Here is a 19,667-nt window from a genome sequence, read left to right as displayed (position 1 = left end):
GGTGTTGGGGGTTATAGAAATGTGTTTACATATAATTCAATTCTCTTATATACACATTTATGCTCTGTTATTTCTCTGTAAAGTGCTCTTTCTCGTTCCTTGTCTCTCTGATTCCACTTTTTTAAAAACAGAATATGTAAAAATAAATAGTTAAAATATCCAGAAAAAAAGATGTTGTGACATATGTGCAAGGCTAAGCCAAACCAATCTGGAGCAGAAGGAATAGACAGCCTTAAATATAATAAATAATTGTTCGTTCTTTTCATCGCTAGATTATGGCTCAGAGAAAAAGGAACACATGGTTAGGCTGCTAACCTATCTTCCAGGAGTCCCTCTTGCAAAGACACATGCAGGACCAGACCTGTTGTATGAGGTTGGACAACTGGCAGCAAAACTGGATAAAGCCCTTGAGGTAGGATACAATCCTAAAGTCTAGTATTTGTGTTTCACTAATTACTTCACACCAGCATTTCACTAAATCTGTTTATTCTGAGGGATTTTCAGCCTCAGAGTGAATGTATTTCCAGAGATTACAAAATCAGCTATGTTGAAATTTCTTTTCGCAACTAACAGCCTTCCCCTACTTTTGATACCACAGCCGTATTATGAGATCTGCTCTCCTTCATGTCTCACAACAATGCCTCCTCGTAATACTGGACACTCAGGTTCAGGTACTTATTTTTTCTGTCTCATTTTTATGGAGCAATCCCTCCAGTCACCCAAGGATATCCATTTACCATACTGCATACCATACTACCAAAGATTGTGTACAAGCAAATATATAGGATGAATGCCACTCAGGGTGTGGTAGAGTTGCAGCATGAGTCAGCAGGCAACAGGTCAGCACAGCAAAGCAGGAGTCCAGCAGAGTGCAGTCCAGAAGAGTAGCAGTCCTTCAGCAGCCCAGCTGTCCTTCTTCCTGGCAGAGTAACCACAAGTTCAAATATGTACTGAAGTGGTGGTGTCTGAGGTCCAGTTCTTATACCCAGAGGTGCCTTTGATGTGGGGGAGACTTCAAAAACATGCCTTTGGAGAGCACACATGTATTGCCCTCCCTGCCTTGGCTCCAGACGTTATGTAGCCTTTTATGTGGGGGCAAGACACAGCCTATTCAGGTGTAAGTGAGGCTGTGTCCCTCTCCTCCCGCCCATCTGCCCAGAATGGCCCATCAAGTCACACCTAAGCTCCCATTGGGTTTGGCTTCCTAGGGAGAATAAACAAAGCCCAACTGCCAACTACACTCAGTCATGTGACCAGAGACAGGCTGCAGGCACCAGACGGCTAAGGCAAGAAAATACCCACTTTCTAAAAGCGGCATTTTCAGAATTGCAATTTAAAATCCGACTACACCATAAGTTAGGATTTTAAATTGTGATTCCAGAGACATCAAACATAAAGGGGTTATCTCTTCCCATTTGGATTTACGCTTAAAAATGTAACTCCAATGTTATCCTATGAGACAGATAGGCCTTGCAGAAGTGAAAAATGAATTTAACAGTTTTTCACTAACAGGACATGTAAAACTTAAAAGTACATGTCCAACATTTTAGATACACTGCACCCTGCCTTGGGGCTGTCTAGGACCTATCATAGGGGTGATGTGTAGGTATTGAAAATGAAGGTTTGGGCCTGCCAAAAGGTTTATTTTGGAAGGCCATAATGGCAGTTAAAAACTGCACACAGGTTCTGCAGTGGTAGGCCTGAGACATGCTTGAATCGCTACTTATTTGGGTGGCACAGTCAGTACTGCAGACTGACTGGTAGCATTTAATTTACAGTTCCTGGGCACATGTTTTGCCACTTAACTAGGGACTTACAAATAAATTAAATATGCCAATGCCATTAGGTACATGCCAATGTTACCATGTTTTAAGGAGAAAGCAAAAGCACTTTAGCACTGGTTAGTAGTTCTAAGGCCAACAAAAATGAATTCAGAAAAGAAATGGAGGAAAAAGGCAAAAGGTTTGGGGATGACCCTGCAGAAAGAGCCAGGTCTAACAGTCCTCTACGGCCTACTTGGACAGGGTGCCAGGGACTAGCTGCAGATGCTGCACTGTGGGAAAGGTGGGGGAAATTACAGTAATTCACTCCCAAAGAGAAGTAGAGGTGTTTCTCTCAACCCACACTGCCAGTGTCTCTTCTGGCACATTGGGTTCACACCACCCATGAGTGTGAGTGCATCTGAGATAATGCCCCAGTGCTTGTAGTATTTGAGAGGGCACCCCATGTCCCTCTCAAAGCCTGGCACATGGTGGTCCAGGGCAACAGTGTCAGCTTCTTTTCTGTGACCTTCACTTAGGCATACACAGCCTTTCTATGTGTATCAGCACATCGGACTAACCATTTGTTTTACAAATGAGATGTACAACCTTTCGGCCTCCATGCAGAATAGGTGCTACTGTATAGTAGTGTGTGTACATGCATGCAAATGCAAGGGCTGTGCAACTTCTTTCTTAATGAAAACCTATGTTTCATTCACACAGTCAGCCAAAAACAGGTGTGCCTACGAGGGCTGTGACCTAAGCGGCAGTATGCAAAACATTTTTTGCAGCTGAGACAGTTACAAACCACCCAACATTTATAGGGCCTGACTTTCAGGTTGTTATGCAACCAGTACAACAACTCAGTTCATAAATGCAGCATTTTAAAACTTATTTTTCTTGATAGTTTTCCATTTTGGCAAAAACAGCAGTCCATTATTGGCCCAGTTAAAACTCCAGCATTTTTTGACAGCGTATTTACCTAGAGATTTAGTTGTGCCTCCTGCAGCCCCCTCCCTTTGTTGCAGCCTTCCCCGTTGCCCCCCTTAGCATTTCAGACCTTCGTACAGCATCACAACAGGCTTCAGTCTCAGGACCTTCTCAAGCATTTCTTGCCAGGTCTACAAATCCTCCACCATCCTGTCATCTCTTCAGGTGCGTTTTATGTGCTGCTCTTCAGCCACTGCCCATTCCAGCAGGTCTGCCCACCAGACCTTCGCTGTGCCTGACTTGCAGGATAAACATCGATCCTAGGCTGCACTAGGATCTATGTTTATCCTGCAAGTTATGTTTAATCCCTTAATTGGCTAAAAGTCTTTCATTTTTCCAAGGTTGATAGCAAGTTGAGTAACACTGTATCCCCTGCTTGCACAGCACTATTTAACAGCAAGAAAATGTGATTACAAGTGATAAAACATAGATTCATGTTATTACCAAGACCAAATGTGGGAACCCAAAATTCCAAGTTTGAATGCCACTGAATGTTTAAAATGTGGGCAAGAAGAAAATTTAGCCCATTCCTCAAATCCTGACATGGCTACCCGTAGGGGTCATACTTAACTCAGCCTCACCAGAAGGACCTTGCTATTTCTTGTGCAACAAAAGGTGACCTTCTCTACCACACATACAAGTACCATTCCGAGCCACCTTCATCCCAATGTATAATCCAGAAGAATGAGCTATTGTAATAGTGGATGTGCTACCTCCACCTACAGACCAGCACGCACCCCGTTCATATTTTTCAGGAAATTCCTCAAGATCTGCCTCTTTCTCAGAGAGTACTCAAGAAAGCCCCATGGCTACCTGCTCCTGCTGTTTGACTGTGACCATAGGCTGTTTCACTGTGTTAAGGTTTCAATCAACTATAATAATATCAATAAATACCTACAAGATGCTCCATTTCTAACCTTTGCTACTTTAGTAACTCTTCAGAACATTCTACAACAGGGATGATCCCCCCTAAGGGTAGATATACAACAGGGCATCACCTATTTGGACCTGTTTGCACCTGGAATGACTTATGGCTAGAATTAGCCACAACTGGGGGCATTGCCAGACTAAGAGCCTGAATATTACCAGAATGAAAACAAACCATTTGAAGAAGGATCTGGAAGAGCATCTGAGTGACATCAACTCTCCTACAATCAAGAAAAAAAGCTGAAGACACGTACCTCTTGAAGGAATACTACCCCATTACTCGAGAGGCAGCCTTGACCTTCCCCTAATAATTGTATTTTCCTGAGGACTATGCATTCTGTTAAGCACTCCTCTGCTCTTGAGCCAGGTTTGCACTCTACAAATACGAACATATACATACATAAATACTTACATACATATAGGGAAGATCATTGGCATTTATTTGTCGCACTTATGAAACTGTTACATTCTATTGCTGTCCTGAGCCATTGCATAATGACACATATTTGTCTTTGCAAAACTGTTTATCCTGTAAAAAGGAATTTCATAAAACATAACTTTCAATAGAATCCATTAATTTACTGAGTTCTCTGACATTCAGCTAAAGAATGCAAATTCTCATAACCAGTGATCTATTTCAACAACCTGAATCTGATTTCCAAATTGCAGTAAATGGTAACCAGAATGCCATTAAATATGTTAAATTATTTCAAAACGAATGATCATCTTGATTTTACTTGTAAATGAACAGGGTTTCCGAAAGAGCTTACGCATACCCATGAATAAAGTTACAGGATCTAGGAATGAGGCAGTGCCCTGATTACTATACAATAAGTTAAATTGTCTTTTTTAGTTATTCTTTAAAGTAGCAGTTCATATATTAAAAAAACTACCAACTTTCAAAATATTTCATAAACATGATGAACAGTGAAAATTAACAAAATGTTCACATTTCATGTACACCAATGCATTAAATGTTTATCTGCATAGTGTACAACTTTAATATAAATATACAATTCATAAACCATCCCATAATATGTAATTACTGAACAAAAACCCAAATTTAACTTGAGCTTTAAATTGCTCCCGCAAAGTGAGAGCAAGAGGAGGTTTCCCTGCCCGCACCAGTGGAGCTAGGGAAACCGTTATGTTTGGGGGTGGACACCCTGTGACATAGCAAGACCCCCGGCCCTGGGGGATGGGGACCTCAGGGCCATCAATGACTCTGGGAGGGGGCAACGTCACCCTCCCAGTATTGTGTTTTGGCCAGCCCTTGCGGAAAGGTCCTCCTGGGGCCAAAATCACCCCTGGAGGGCGGCAGCGCAGCCCACTTTTGAAAATCGTCTTGGCCTGTGTGGATGGGGTTACCTGTGCCGAAATCTGTGTGTGAACAGGGCCCACGTGCATCCCCCTTACCAGTTACATTAATAAGTACAGCCCCCAGGACCTGGCCCACCCTGGGGGCATATGGTAAACATGCACGCAGGCTGCAGTTCTTTTTTGTTTTTTTGCCATGGATTTGCAGATCCACTACAAATATGCGGCAAAAATATAAAATAAAAAAAAAACACTTTTTTGCCCCCAGTGGGTTAGTATTGGACCTCACCACCAGGCTTAAGAGGTCAGGGTGTTCATTCCCTGCCCCCTTCTATTTTTTGTTTTACTTTTTTCTTGGGACTCAGCTGAGTCCGTCCCAAAATGGCTGCTAGAACTTCCTGGTTGAAGTGTTGGCAGCTAATCAGATCTCACCATGGGATCTGTCCGACCTGCAAACTGTCCACATCACTAGATATATACATTTCTTTTTTCTTTAATAATGCAAACACTACTGAACAGATTTTCAACAATTAGCAAAAAAACACTCATTCTAGACCAAGATCTAGCTTTGTGCCAAATTTGGTGCAGTTCCATTCAGTGGTTCGGGCTGTAGTTGTGTCTAAAATCCCTTTTGGAAACTGCCTGGGGAAAATGCATTTTGGAACCCCCTTTTTTTCTTGACCCCTTCTTGGGGAATCACCCCAAACCTTTCAAGACAGCAGCTGACGTGAGTAGTTGGAAAAGATTCGTCAAACGGCGTCAGAGTTATCAGCAAAATAAAAAATGGTTTGTCTATGGAAACTCAGTCCTAACTATAACTACATACTGGTGACCGCCAGTAGGGAAAATATACTATATATATATATATTTAGGCATTTCTGCCTACACTAACACAGCGGTGGATCGATGCGTGAGAAGGGACTCAAGGAGTATTCAAATAATTTCCAAACAGGTCGCGCACTCACAGTGCATTGCTGAATTTAAAGTGTATTCGCCATCAACCAGTGAGAAACTTTGACAAATGCGTTACGGCGTTCAGCCTTTATCAGTGTCACATTGATAAAGGTTGAGTGCCGACACACACTTGTCAAAGCTTTCTCACTGTTTGATGGCGAACCAACTTTAAATTCAGCAATTCTCCATGAGTGCATGAACTGTCTGGAAGTTACTTACATATGTTATTCACATATATATATATATATATATATATATATGTATATATATATATATATATATATATATATTTGTGTGAGTGTGTTTGCTTGTGTTCTTTCTTGTATGGTGTTGCAGGCCTTATGGCTTGGTTATATCTCATGGCATAATGAGTGGGACAAGGGATGTAGTGGTAATGTCTTAATTACTTATTTGCAATCTTCAGCACTCGTAGTCCAACTTGTCTTCATCCCAGTCATTGCAAAACACCTACCCTCCGTGTTCCAGCCTATGACATTGCTTAGTATTACAATAAGTGTTGGAAGCCATGTAGCAGTTGCCACTAATTTAGTACTATTTCCCTTTGAAGACTAGGGTAAACTGCACTTCCTCTGGTTTTGCACTTATAGTTACCATCAGGATAGAGCGTGCAGTGGCCCTTGCAAAAAAAGGCGCAGGAATAATACCACTGTTAAAATGGATAAAACAAGCTTTTGCTTGTGTTATTTCCCACTGTTTCCCACAAGGTCATATTCTAGTGCTTAAAAACACCTAATTTACAAAGCTAATATTATTTCTACAGGTGTGTACCTGTTATCACTTCATTGGTCTAAGTGATCCTATTGGAATTCCAGAGCTCTGAAGTAACCAAAGCTAATCCTCAGCGCTTCAGAAAGCAATCTCATAAATATATGTAAATACATTTTATGTCTGTCCAGTGATCATGTGCGAAACCCAGATATTCAATTAACAGAAATTGAGCAAGTAGTTCCACAGATAGTTGTTTCACAAAGCGCTTGCAAGAATGGTGCGCAATGGACAGGCGTCAGTGGAGGAGGATAGTTTGAAGGGGGAAAAAAGTATATTACCATCTAGGTTGTTCCTTCGTATTTTAAGTTAAACAAAATACACACAACGGCCGGGTTGACAATGCATTGATTGCAAAAGCTGGATATCTCACCTAGGTTTGTCCTACTTTTGGTGTAGATTTCAGACTTTTTGGGCATTTGCAAAGAATCCTTGGGGTACCCCTAGAAGTCTACAGGAATACTCGTACTACTTAAAATTCTAGTTCAGATGTTCCCCCTAATAATTGTGAATTTGCACATCTAACGTTTTACTTTCTACACAGAAAAATATTTTTCTTTGTAGATAAACTCATATTCCCATTTCCCACACTGGAAAGATGCTTACTATTGTCAGGAATAGTTTGGCAGGCCTTTGTAAATATCAATTGTGTTTTTCATGCCCCACCCATGTTCCATATTCCACGGTTAACCGTAAAAATACAATGGTGAACATTGAGCAAAACTTCAGATTTTTTTGTGTTCTGTCCGCACGTCTCACAATCTTGGGTCTGTCAAACAAGAGCTGTTATTATAAAGCAAAGATTTGTGTGCAATTTATTTAGACCACACTCACTTCCACACAAATGTTAGTGAATCGGGTGTTAAGTCATTTAGCATCACCTTATGCCTGTCCAGGTACACCACTTCTGCTTGTATGTAGTATTGGTTTTCCAGTATTGGAGGCAGCTTTGTTCCGGCCAGTGCTACTTGGGTCAAAGGTATTCTTAATCTATTCAAAAATGTTACCGATATGCTTGGATTATGGAAAATTGGCAAAAGTTGGTCTTCAGACATTTTGGCCCTCATTACAACATTGGCGGTAAATGCCGCTTAGACCGCCAACACACCACCGCGGCCGCGGAATTCCGCCACAGATATTACAACCCACAGCTCAGAAACCGCCAAAATCTAGACACCCACACAAGTCCGCCACACCAAAGGTCAGTGATAAACTGGCGATAACAAAACCTCCACTGTCACGCCAACAGGACTACGCCCACACTATCACGACCCACGAATCCACGCAGCGGTCTTTCAACCGCGGTATTCCATTGGCGGTACACACCGCCTCGCTCAAAATACACACAGATTTACAAAACACTACCACATTGGACAAATTGAAATACACACACCTGATACACATACACACACCACTCCCACACACTCAATACAATATAAAACACCCACCCACATTACCCACAAACCCTTACTACCCAAACATTTGAAGAAGGCCAGAGAGACAGCAAAGCAAAGACAACACCAGCATACTGAGGCACACAACACCAACACACATACACATCCACGCACAAAACACCACACACCTCTAAACATCACCCCACACATCACAACACACACCAACCCACACATCACCCACACCACCCCAGGTTTTCTGAGGAGGAGCTCAGGGTCATGGTGGAGGAAATCATCCGGGTAGAGCCACAACTATTCGGATCACAGGTGCAGCACATCCCATAGCTAGGAAGATGGAGCTATGGCGCAGAATCGTGGACAGGGTCAACGCAGTGGGACAGCACCCAAGAACACAGGATGACATCAGGAAGAGGTGGAACCACCTACGGGGGAAGGTGCGTTCTGTGGTCTCAAGACACCACATTGCGGTTCAGAAGTCCCCCACCTCCTCCCACACAACTAACAACATGGGAGGAGCAGGTCTTGGCTATACTGCATCCTGAGGGCCTCGCAGGAGTAGCTGGAGGAATGGGCTCTGGTAAGTTAAATCTTTAACTACTTCATCCCCCACCCTACCTGCATGCTATCACATACCCCCACCCTCACTCTCACCCCATCACTCCAACTCCTCACATATGTCCCACTATCACAAACCACACATCCCAACACCAAGCCCTGCATGCACTAACAAAGCATTGACACCCACCACCAATGCATGTCCACTACACATACCCACCCAGACCCCTAAACAATTATCACACAAGGTCCTACACTGGAATGGAAACACTGGGGTACAGGGTCACCCACCCATTGCACACCATGGCACACACAGATGCAATAATCATGCCTTTACACCCCTGCAGGACCCCTACCCAACGTCACCGGACAGGAGGGTCCAGACATGTCCACTCCACCCACAGAAGAGGCCCACAGTGATGACAGCAGCTCTGTCCAAATGGATCTAGATGACCAGCCCTGTCCATCTGGGACCTCTGGACAGTCGGTTCCCCTTACACAGTCACAGGCCACCACAGAGCCTCCCCCCTCAGGAAACACCAGCACAGCACCCACCCAGTGGGCCCATACCTCTGTCCCCAGGACACATCAAGCAGCAGTGTGTCCACCACTACAGGGAACCCAGGCTAACCCACCACCCCAAGAACAGCAGGGACCTGGGGGCAGTGGGCACACGGTTCAGGGGACAGAGGCACAGGAAAACCGGGGAACTGGGAGGGCTGCTGTGCGACAGGGGGAGGACAGGCCCAGGGAACCCACTCTCCACGAAGCCCTCTCCAGCATCATGGGAACCTACCATCCTTCCCAGGAGACGATGGCAACGGTACTGGCCAAGTTTCAGGAGACCCAGCGGCTGCAGGAGGAACAGTATTTGGTGTTCAGGGAGGAACTCAAATCCATCAATACCACCCTGGGCACCATTGTAGGGGTGCTGAAGGACCTCGTGAACACCAGGAGGGACACTGTGGCACAACAAGGGGCCCCTGACACTAGCCCACCCATGATGAACTGCCCACCACCTCCGCCGGCGCTAGTGGACAGGAGGCACCGCCACAGGACCACAACACCAGCACCCCACCCCGTGCAGATGGAGAACCACCCTGCAAGCGATCCCTGAGATCAAGGACAAAGACAGAGAACAATGCCAAGATCCCCGCCAAGAAATGAAACCACCCTGATTGTCATCCTCTGTCCCACTTTGTCACCCTGTCCATCCTTAAACTGCCCTACCTCCACCTCCTATGCCCCTTTGGACAATGCACCTGTGAGACAAATAGACTGGACTCTGCCATGGACATTCCTCCACCATCACGCCTGACCATTTTACAACCCCCTCCACTAATTTGCACTTATATAAACACCCTTGAATCACAAAACAATCTGGAGTCAGTCTGTGCTTTCACAAAGGTGTATTTGCTATAACTAAGGAAAATACCAATGTCCATTGTATTGTCAACATACCTATGTCACACAGCTCTAGTCCATGAGGTAACATAGCAGAGGACACACAGTGGGACCCACATCTGTGAAATCGAAAGGGAAAGTGACAAATTAGAGTCCATACACTGGGTGAAAGTGACAGAAAGATGAGAGGTCGAACAATTTTATCAGATGTAGAAGGCAGTGAGGTCTTCTTACATGTGTCTCACTGGAAGTATTGATGGATCACAGTGTTTCTGTTGTCTATGTCCTCTTCTTCTGCCTCCTCTTCTTCACTGTCCACAGGCTCCACAGCTGACACAACACCTCCTTCAGGACCATCCTCCTGCAGAAAAGGCACCTGTCGTCGCAAAGCCAAGTTGTGCAGCATACAGCAGTCCACGATGATCTGGCACACCTTCTTTGGTGAGTAGTATAGGGAACCACCTGTCATATGGAGGCACCTGAACCTGGCCTTCAGGAGGCCGAAGGTCCTCTCTATAACCCTCCTAGTTCGCCCATGTACCTCATTGTAGCGTTCCTCTGCCCTTGTCCTGGGATTCCTCACTGGGGTCAGTAGCCATGAAAGGTTGGGGTAGCCAGAGTCACCTCCAAATGTCGAGGGACAACTGTTAGACACACACTAACCCTTAGGGATAACCCCAGACCCAGACAACTATTCACACTGGATAGGGTCCTTGTCCTCACCTAATAGCCACACAGGGTGCCTCTGGGGTTGCCCCATCACATAAGGGATGCTGCTATTCCTCAGAATGTAAGCGTCATGCACTGAGCCAGGAAACTTGGTGTTTACATGGGAGATGTACTGGTCGGCCAAACACACCATCTGCGCATTCATTGAATGGTAACTCTTCCGGTTTCTGTAGACCTGTTCACTCCTGCAGAGGGGTACCAAGGCCACATGTTTCCCATCCATGGCACCTAAGATGTTGGGGATATGTACCAGGGCATAGAAGTCACCTTTCACTGTAGGCAAATCCTCCACCAGACGGAACACGATGTAGCTGCGCATGTGTTTCAGCAGGGCAGACAACACTCTGGACAGCATGTTAGAGAACATTGGCTGGGACATGCCTGATGCAATGGCCACTGTTGTTTGAAAGGACCCACTTGCCAGGAAATGGAGTACTGACAGGACCTGCACTAGAGGGGGGATTCCTGTGGGATGGTGGATAGCTGTCATCAGGTCTGGCTCCAACTGGGCACACAGTTCATGGATTGTGGCACGATCAAGTCTGTAGGTGACTATTACATGTCGCTCTTCAATTGTCGACAGGTCCACCAGCGGTCTGTACACCGGAGGATGCCGCCATCTCCTCACCTACCCCAGCGGACGTGCCCTATGGAGGAGAACAGCAATCAGAGGGTCAGCCAACACTGAGGTACGAAATAAACAACTTTATTGCACACATTTGTCAATCCGCTATGTGCCTGCATTGTGTGTATGCAAGGCCTAGATATGTGTGACGCATTCAAAATTAATGCCTTGTGGCCCCCTGAAATGGCAGCTGCCTGACCTGTAATGTGGGACAAGGGGATATGAGGTAACTGTGCTGGCGTTGTACACCGTCGCGGTAGGCGGTCGAAGACCGCGGCGCAATCCTACATTGGTTAGCATTGGACCCTATGGGTCCCAGGAGCCAATGACGATGTACGCCAGCGGTGACGGTACGCACCGCCGTGGATGTGACCGCCATTTTCTCTGTTCACTCACTTGATACCTGATCTTCGACAGGAGAGGACCTACGCTGCAAGTGCTGCTGTGACCTCAGTCTGGAAGCGACAATGGCTCAAGTGTCTGGGGAAAGGGCCCCTGCCTTCACATCAGAGGAGTTGGAGAAACTTGTGGATGGGGTCCTCCCCCAGTACACGCTACTCTATGGTCCTCCAGACAAACAGGTGAGTACACTGTGAGCATGCTGTATGGGCAATGCCTGTTTGGAGTGGTGTGGATGGGAGATGGGGGGGGAATGAGGCGTGCATGAAACGACGGTGAGCATATTTGAGTCAGGGCAAGGGTGGGAACGTGGGCCAATGACTGTGACGGTCCGGATGGTTAAAGTTTTTCCTTTTCCCCTGTACTATTCCTCTAGGTCAGCGCCCACCAGAAGAAGGATATTTGGCGTGCCATCGCCAAGGAAGTCCGGGCACTGGGGGTCCACCACAGACGGAGTACACACTGCTGGAAAAGATGGGAGGACATTCGCCGCTGGAGCAAGAAGACGGTGGAGGCCCAGCTGGGGATGGCCTCCCAACGTGGGAGGGGTGCCCGTGACACCATGACCCCCCTGATGTTCCGAATCCTGGCGGTGGCCGGTGTTGGATGGGCGCTTGAGGGCATCACAGCAGCCACAAGGGGGTGAGTACCATCACATCCATCTGATTCAGCGCGCATTGGAGGTGGGGGACGTGGGCTGTGAGTTCCCCTAGGCCAGGGCGAGTTTTGTAGGCAAGGTCCCTTCGTGAGGCAGGCTATGTGGCACCCCACCCCACCAGTGTTAAGAGCCATCTACCCCTAGTCAGGCTCCAGTGACTTCCATGTGTGCATCAATCGGGCATAGGCCTTGTACCCCATGTCCCTGGGATTAATTAGGGAACTCTAACGGCATGGCATAGTGCAGAGGGCTGCTGTGTCTATAGTGTCCGCCAACGGTAGCGGTATTGCATGCACTGAACATGTCTTTCTACTTTCTTTCCCCCCCTTTTTGTGTCTCCCTGTTCTTGTGTGCATTAGCATCATCAGGCAGAGGAGCTGTGCCACCGGAGCAGGAGGGAGCTGCATCCCACATGGCCCAGGAGGGTGAGACTACGGACTCAGAATTCACCAGTGGGACGGAGGGCGAGGGGAGCTCCACGGTGGGGACAGGAGCTGAGACCAGCAACACTGACTCCTCCTCTGATAGGAGCTCCCTTGCGGTGGTGGGCCCATCTGTGCCCACCGCATCTACAGGTACAGCCGCCCTCCCAGCAGCCCCTCAGCGTGTGCCCGTGACCACTCACCCAGGAGGGTGGGCATCTCCTTCGCCCCAGGCACCTCAGTCCCTTCCCCAGTCATCCCTGCTGCCCTCAGTGAGGAGGCCATTGACCTCCTCAGATCCCTGACTGTTGGGCAGTCTAACATTCTGAATGGCATCCATGGTGTAGAGAGGCAGTTGCAACAGACAAATGCATACCTGGAGGGCATTCATTCTGGTCAGGCAGCCCAACAGCGAGCTTTTCAGACTCTGGCCTCAGCACTGATGGCAGCCATTGTCCCTGTGTCCAGCCCCCCCCCCCCTCCAACTTCCTCCACCCAGACCCAATCCCCAGTACCTCAGCCTATCCCAAGCACACCATCAGACCAGCATGCACACACCTCAACACACAAGGGTAGCTCTGGCAAACATAAGCACCACACATCCCACAGGCACTCACACAAGCATCATACCCATGCAGACATACCAACAGCCACTGCCTCCACTGTGTCCCCCTCCTCCACGTCTCCTTCCTCCCTCCCTGTCACGTTTCCACTCATACCTGCATGCACTACATCTTCAGGCGCTACATCTTCAGCCACTACCTCCATCACCAGCACGCCCATCACCACACACCGCTCACGTGCACTCACCACCCCCACTACCATTCACACACCCCCTGTGTCCTCTCCCAGTGTGTGTGTGAGCCCTCCTCCCAAAGTGCACAAACGCAGTCACACACCTACCCAACAGCCATCCACCTGACAACAGCCTCCAGCCCATGCACCTTCACCAAAAGTCAGCAAACAAACACTTCCTACAACCACTACCTCTTCCTCCACTCCCAAACCCCCTCCATCTACCAGTCCCAGTGTGTCTAAAAAAAACCTTTCCTGTCAAACCTTGACCTCTTCCCTTCACCTCCCCCACCCCTTCCGTCCGCTTCTCCATGTCCCAACCCAGCACCTCAGCCACCACATCACCGGAAACAGTGGTGCCAGTAGTAACCGGCTTCTGGAGTGCGCCAAGCAGCAGGGCAGCCAGTGTCGTCCCAAGGAGCCAGGCCAAGGACATTCCCCCACCTCCAAAACAAAAGAAGTTGCACACAGCCCGGAGGGAAAAGGCCAAAACACCTGCCCCCAAGGGCTCAGCCAGGACAACAGTTGGGAGTGGCAAGACAGCTGCGCCACCATCTAAGGTGGGGAAGGGGCAGAGAAAGAAAGGGAAGTCGCCGCCAACCTGCACGGCGGACAAGACCGCCACCGGCACTGCCACATGCACCGCCGCCACGGTCACGGCCGCCCAGGACACTGCCGCCCACCTCCCACTCAGTGAGCCCCCACCAGCACCGCCGGCCAGGACACCGCCGCCAGCAGCACGCTCAGTGAGCCCCCCACCAGCACTGCCGCCCAGGACACCGCCGCCAGCAGCACGCTCAGTGAGCCCCCCACCAGCACTGCTGCCCAATGAGCGCCACAAGCACCGCCACTACTGAGGCCGCCGCCAGCACCGCCAGCGGCCACGCCACATCCTGTGCCAGTGGCACCACCGCAGACATGGCTGCCATCCCCAGTGGTCAGTTATACGAGGCCGGTGGTCAGTTCCAGGGGCCTGGACAGCTTCCATGTTGCCCCACCGTCAGTGGAGTGTCAGATCCACTACCTCAGTCCTTGGCAGGATGAAGCACTCAGGGCACAAAGCCCCCTCCAGAACCAGTGGAGAATGACATCCACTACCTCTGTCCTTGGCAGAATGAAGCACTCTGGGCACCAGGCCCCCTCCAGAACCAGTGGAGAATTACATCCACTAGCTCTGTCCTTGGCAGGATGAAGAACTCTGGGCACAAAGCCCCCTCCAGAACTAGTGGAGAATGACATCCACTACCTCTGTGCTTGGCAGGATGAAGCACTCTGGGCACCAGGCCCCCTCCAGAACCAGTGGAGAATGACATCCACTACCTCTGTCCTTGGCAGGATGAAGCACTCTGGGCACAAAGCCCCCTCCAGAACCAGTGGAGAATGACATCCACTACCTCTGTCCTTGGCAGGATGAAGCACTCTGGGCACCAGGCCCCCTCCAGAACCAGTGGAGAATGACATCCACTACCTCGGTCCTTGGCAGGATGAAGCACTCTGGGCACAAAGCCCCCTCCAGAACCAGTGGAGACTGTTATCCACTTGAGAGACTGTGGTTTTGCACTCCCCAAGATAAAGCAGTGGGCAAACCACCCACTGGAGAGACTTGAGAGACTGTGGCTTTGCACTCCCCAGGATAGAGCAGTGGGCAAACCACCCACTGGAGAGACTTGAGAGACTGTGGCTTTGCACTCCCCAGGATGAAGCAGTGGGCAGCCCACCCACTGGAGAGGCTTGAGAGACTGTGGCTTTGCACTCCCCAGGATAAAGCATTGGGCAACCCACCCACTGGAGAGACTTGAGAGACGGTGGCTTTGCACTCCCCAGGATAAAGCAGTGGATAACCCACCCACTGAAGAGACTTGAGAGACTGTGGCTTTGCACTCCCCAGGATACATCAATGGGCATCGAGCCCCCTCGTGGAGCTGGTGTCTTGCACTCATCTGGCTGAGGTGCCCCCCTTCCCTTCCCCATGAGGTGCCTGTTTTATTTCGATCTGATGTTCCTGCAGTGTTCTCTCCGTTTGGATCGGGTATTGAGTGTGGGCCCCGCCCATGCATTTTGGGCCCAGTGGTCCATGGACTATGTAGGTGCAGTACATGGACTTGAATTCTTGGTGTACATATTTGTTAATAGTGTATGCATATTTTTGATTAATGGATTTTTCCTGATTACAATCGTTCACCTCATTTCCTTTTGTCCTTGCGTTCTTCCAGGGGGGATTGGGGGATGTAAATGTAATGTTTCAGCATGTATTGGTGTGTGTGTTGTGTGTGAGGGTGGGGGTGTTGCATGTGTGTGTCACTCTCTTTTCCCTCCCCCCTCACCTGTGTCGTAGGTGCAGTACTCACCGTGGTCGTCGCCGCCGTCGGTCGTGCTCCTGGTAGAGGAGCAGGAAGACAATTGCAGGTAGAATATGGAGTTCCGGCTCCATGGCATCCTGGTTCCTCGTGGGTTGTGTAGAGGTGAGAGTTTTCCCTTCCAAGTCCAGTTTCCGACGTGTTTTTGTTCACGTTGAAACCGCCCCGGAAAAGGTGGCGGATTGGCCTCTCATAATGGTGTGGGCGGTACATTGTCTTCCGCCAGTCTGTTGGCGGTGACCGCCATTCTGTTTGTTTGTACCGCCGTGGCGGTCAGTGTGTTAAAGTGTCTGTCTATGTTAACGGTTTCCGCCGCAGTCATAATTCAATTTTTTTTACCACCGGCCTGTTGGCGGTTTTACCGCCACTTTACCACCGACTGCCAGGGTTGTAATGAGGGCCTTTGTGATGGTCTGTGACTGATGGCCCCTAGTGGATTTAGAGAGTAGGTATTGGATTAAGATGGGTCCCAGACCTCAAAACCATTGTATCCTGTAGTAACTGTTTCCATGTAGCTGAAAAGGAAAGAGAGAGTAGTTTGCCCCAAATTTACATATCAGTCCACAGAATGCTTGAAAGTGTTAAATGTAAAATGTCCTTCCCCACTACATTCAATTAATAATCACCTTCTCTTCCAGCAAAATCTGAAAACATTTTTCACCCACTTTTGAATAATACTCTAATTTCTTCTAAGCTCTTTTTCCATCATGTTTCTCACCATTCATTTTATCCTGTAGACAGTGTCTGGACACCTCATTCCAGAGTAGCAGCAGCAGCGGTGTGCAAATGTATATCTGGCTATCTACCTAGCTAAACCATATCTCACACGACAAGAAAGATTCAGATCTTTAAAAATGTATTCCTTATATGGTTGCCAATATCTGAAGACATGATCTGTTGCACGCCTATTAACCTATTTGGCATTACATTGTTCTGTTTCACCACGGTAAGTTTAGTGTACTAAGATAAGCTCATGCGAAAAGTCTAACTACAGACATATGCCAATCTATAGTTAAAAGGTTAGAAGAGACTGTGGAACAACAGATGAAACATAACCAAGTGGATTACCTTTTTTTGATGGATCCTAGTAAACTGAGCCCTAGGAGTTGGAATTTCCAAAAAACTATTCACTGAATCGTTGGTGTAGAATAGAAGGTGAAATCTATGGTCAAATAAATCAACAATCTTTGGTTATATAGATCAACAACCAATTGTGAAGGTTCAAGTGTAATGTCTGCCCTGAGTGTTGCCCCTAACTAAAACAAAAGACCTCCTGATTGAGGTATGCCATGTTTCCCTCTATTTATCTATGTAATATACATTACAGTTTCCATACTCAGTTCTGGGCTCCTCTACATTTGCCTGTAAGCATTTTGGGTGGAGGGGGATACATACCATGGGCACACATAGAATAGACAATCTGTTAATGATTAAAACTGTCTTACATGAAATTGTCCTGTCTGTTGGATAAACACTGGAGATAAACACCTTTGTGTTGTGTGTTAGAGCACAAAACAGTAATGGCTTTGACCGGACGAGTGCTAGTGCGAAACTGAACAGGATAAGGAACTCCTGAGATGCAGAATGTAAGTACATGCATATTAGATCATGACTCACCCTTAGGTGGCACATGGAAAATGCATGTTCTGAACATATGCAAAATCACAAGAAAATAATCTTCATGTTTCAAAAGCTTTGGCCTAAGATCAATTACGAAAGCAACTTTTCCAGCTTTGCACAAGTATAGAATGTTGCAGGTAGATACCCAGTGTCTTCAACTGCACCCTCCCTTTAGTAAAGAGTCAAATTATTGATCTCACTTTGGGTATTTATGTATTTATATGGCTCACATCCCCCTTTTGTACTAAAAGTACTAAAGGGGAATGCAGGGACAAGCAACAGGATAGATACCTTTTATATCTCTGCTTAGAACTGCTCATAGCCCATGATGTTGTGCAGGTCCAGTGGCAATACATTCAAAAGCTGGGGCCCATCACTGAAGGGCTTACCTCTGCATCAGGCTCAGTTAAAACCTGCAACAGGTGCAGCAATGGAGCCTTTAATCTTTTTTCATACATTTTTTATTTATCAACAGATAGAAAAGTTCATAGTATAGATACAAATATTAATCATACTTCTACAATTCATATATCCTTGTCATACAAAATATTTAGTGTAAACACCACATAGGTAGAGGTGCAGTATTTAGTGAAGTTCAAGAGTGCAATAACAAGAGGCATCCCTGGTTCCTCTGCATGATGGATGGTGTTACCCTTACCAAGAAAAGCCTAGAATGCAATGAAATTGTCCGATCACAGCTCAGCCAAACCAGTTGCGCCAAATCTCCCCAAAACTTTTCAGGACACCAAACCTTTGGGTATACAGCTCTTCAAATCATTAGCATTTATAAAGCGCGCTACTCACCCGTGCGGGTCTCAAGGCGCTAGGGACAAAGGGGGTGGTTATCGCTGCTCGAACAGCCAGGTCTTTAGGAGTCTCCGGAAAGCGGAGTGGTCCTGGGTGGTCCTGAGGCTGGTGGGGAGGGAGTTCCAGGTCTTGGCCGCCAGGAAGGAGAAAGATCTCCCACCCGCCGTGGAGCGTCGGATGCGAGGGACGGCGGCGAGTGCGAGGCCAGAGGAGCGGAGGGGGCGGGTGGGGACGTAGAAGTTGAGCCGTCTGTTGAGGTATTCCGGTCCCTTGTCGTGGAGGGCTTTGTGTGCGTGGGTGAGAAGTCGGAAGGTGATCCTTTTGCTGACTGGGAGCCAATGCAGGTGTCTCAGGTGTGCGGAGATGTGGCTGTTGCGGGGTACGTCGAGGATGAGGCGGGCTGAGGCGTTTTGAATGCGTTGCAGGCGATTTTGGAGTTTGGCGGTGGTCCCAGCGTAGAGGGTGTTGCCGTAGTCCAGGCGGCTCGTGACGAGGGCGTGGGTCACGGTTTTTCTGGTGTCGGCGGGGATCCAGCGGAAGATCTTGCGGAGCATGCGGAGGGTGAGGAAGCAGGCGGAGGACACGGCGTTGACTTGCTTGGTCATGGTGAGAAGGGGGTCCAAAATGAAGCCGAGGTTGCGGGCGTGGTCTGCGGGGGTCGGTGCGGTGCCGAGGGCCGTGGGCCACCAGGAGTCGTCCCAGGCGGACGGGGTGTTGCCGAGGATGAGGACTTCAGTTTTTTCAGAGTTCAGCTTTAGGCGGCTGAGCCTCATCCAATCTGCGACGTCCTTCATACCCTCTTGTAGGTTGGTCTTGGCGCTGGCGGGGTCCTTGGTGAGGGAGAGTATAAGTTGGGTGTCGTCGGCGTAGGAGGTGATGATGATGTCGTGCTTGCGTACGATGTTAGCGAGGGGGCTCATGTAGACATTGAAGAGTGTCGGGCTGAGTGATGAGCCTTGAGGTACGCCGCAGATGATCTCAGTGGGTTCTGAGCGAAACGGAGGGAGGTAGACTCTTTGGGAGCGGTTTACGAGGAAGGAGGCGATCCAGTCCAGGGCCTGGTCTTGGATCCCGGTGGAGCGGAGGCGGGTGATTAGGGTACGGTGACAGACGGTGTCAAAGGCAGCCGAGAGGTCAAGAAGAATGAGGG

The 19,667-nt window shown here is 48.2% G+C and overlaps 1 protein-coding gene across 3 annotated transcripts in view; it reads left to right on the top strand.

Moving 5' to 3' along the window:
- HYKK (hydroxylysine kinase) overlaps window positions 1-19,667 on the top strand; it is a 270,296-nt gene that overhangs the window by 232,178 nt on the left and 18,451 nt on the right. For all 3 annotated transcript variants that reach the window (XM_069222046.1, XM_069222045.1, XM_069222047.1), the window contains exon 3: window positions 273-412. In XM_069222046.1, coding sequence (XP_069078147.1) covers window positions 273-412 — 140 coding nt within the window. The remainder of the gene's footprint in view (window positions 1-272; window positions 413-19,667) is intronic.

This window comes from Pleurodeles waltl, chromosome 3_1, assembly GCF_031143425.1.
Source record: "Pleurodeles waltl isolate 20211129_DDA chromosome 3_1, aPleWal1.hap1.20221129, whole genome shotgun sequence".
NCBI lineage: Eukaryota > Metazoa > Chordata > Amphibia > Caudata > Salamandridae > Pleurodeles > Pleurodeles waltl.
Note: the sequence above shows the minus strand (reverse complement) of the source record. Positions and strands in the feature narration are given on the sequence as shown.